At 47.0% G+C, this 1,067-nt stretch overlaps 1 protein-coding gene across 1 annotated transcript in view; it reads right to left on the reverse strand.

Annotated features, from left to right (window-relative positions):
- Positions 1 to 196: 196 nt before the first annotated feature.
- Positions 197 to 1,067, reverse strand: part of LOC119589294 (putative neural-cadherin 2) — a 4,050-nt gene continuing 3,179 nt past the window's right edge. Inside the window, exon 3 of the mRNA XM_037937916.1 lies at positions 197 to 341. Coding sequence (XP_037793844.1) covers positions 197 to 341 — 145 coding nt within the window. The remainder of the gene's footprint in view (positions 342 to 1,067) is intronic.

The raw sequence follows: 1,067 nt of genomic DNA on the forward strand, positions 1-1,067 counted from the left end.
AGATCAATAACCCCTTCACGTTTTAAAGCCCTGCCGGGGAGACCATATGGGAAGAAGGGGAAACCCATTCTCAGCGGGTTTGGGGGGAGGGGAAAAGGGTGGGAAATGGGGTCATGAAAAATTAAAAGGATCAAATGATTTTAAAAATCTTTAAAATTTGGGAGCCACCCCCCCTTTTCGAATGAAACCGGGGGTTTTACCAATGTGGACGGGGACACAAGCAGATGTAGCCAGGAACGCGGTTGACGCAGGTGCCGCCGTTGAGGCAGGGCGCCCACACGCACTCGTCCACGTCCCGGCACGCCCCGCCTTCCCGTGTCAGGGCAGCTCCCTCTCCGCACCTGAGGGGGAAAAGGAAGCCTTATGAAGCTTCGAATTCGTGTTGTATGTCTACTCTTGCACAGGAGAGATATATGTCCTCTGGCACGCTCACACACATCTCGATGGCGTCGCCCTTTTCTTTCCCAAAGTCCTCGCCCCCCCCTAATTCCCGGTTTTGGGGATAAAAACGCCCGGGCGCTTTTTTTTTTCAAGGGAAAAACCGTGGCGTTTTTTGCTTGGGCCCAAGGAAACTTTTTACACTATAAATATCTCCCCTGACCTTGGGGTTTTCGCGGAATATGGTACAATTAAAAAAAAAACTTAAAATTTTGTACTTTGAATTTTCCGCCGTTTATAAAAATCCCCGACAAAAACCCCTAAAAACACTATAAAGCCCCCAAAAAAAATTTTGTGGATTTTTAAATGACCGACTTTTCTTGATGCAATAGAAAAATATACAGTAAAGACACGCATAGCCACAAACTCGGGCAAAATTGCTTAGCCGGACAGGGAATTGTGTGGACCTGATTTAGGGGTATTGTTTTTTTAGTTACAGTCCCTTGCGAGGGAAAACCCCAAGAAATTTAAGGGGGGATCCTCCCGGGGCAAGGGTTTCATTATAGACATCTTAATCTTGAAGTGATTTACTTCCCTTCTTTTCTATTTCAAACCGCACTAAACAGGCTTTCCCTGAGTCGTTTCCCTTTCACTTTCATGGCTTCGATGCCCAAGCCTTTTGCGCGTGC

The sequence above is a fragment of the Penaeus monodon genome, chromosome 25, assembly GCF_015228065.2.
Source record: "Penaeus monodon isolate SGIC_2016 chromosome 25, NSTDA_Pmon_1, whole genome shotgun sequence".
In the NCBI taxonomy this organism is placed as follows: domain Eukaryota; kingdom Metazoa; phylum Arthropoda; class Malacostraca; order Decapoda; family Penaeidae; genus Penaeus; species Penaeus monodon.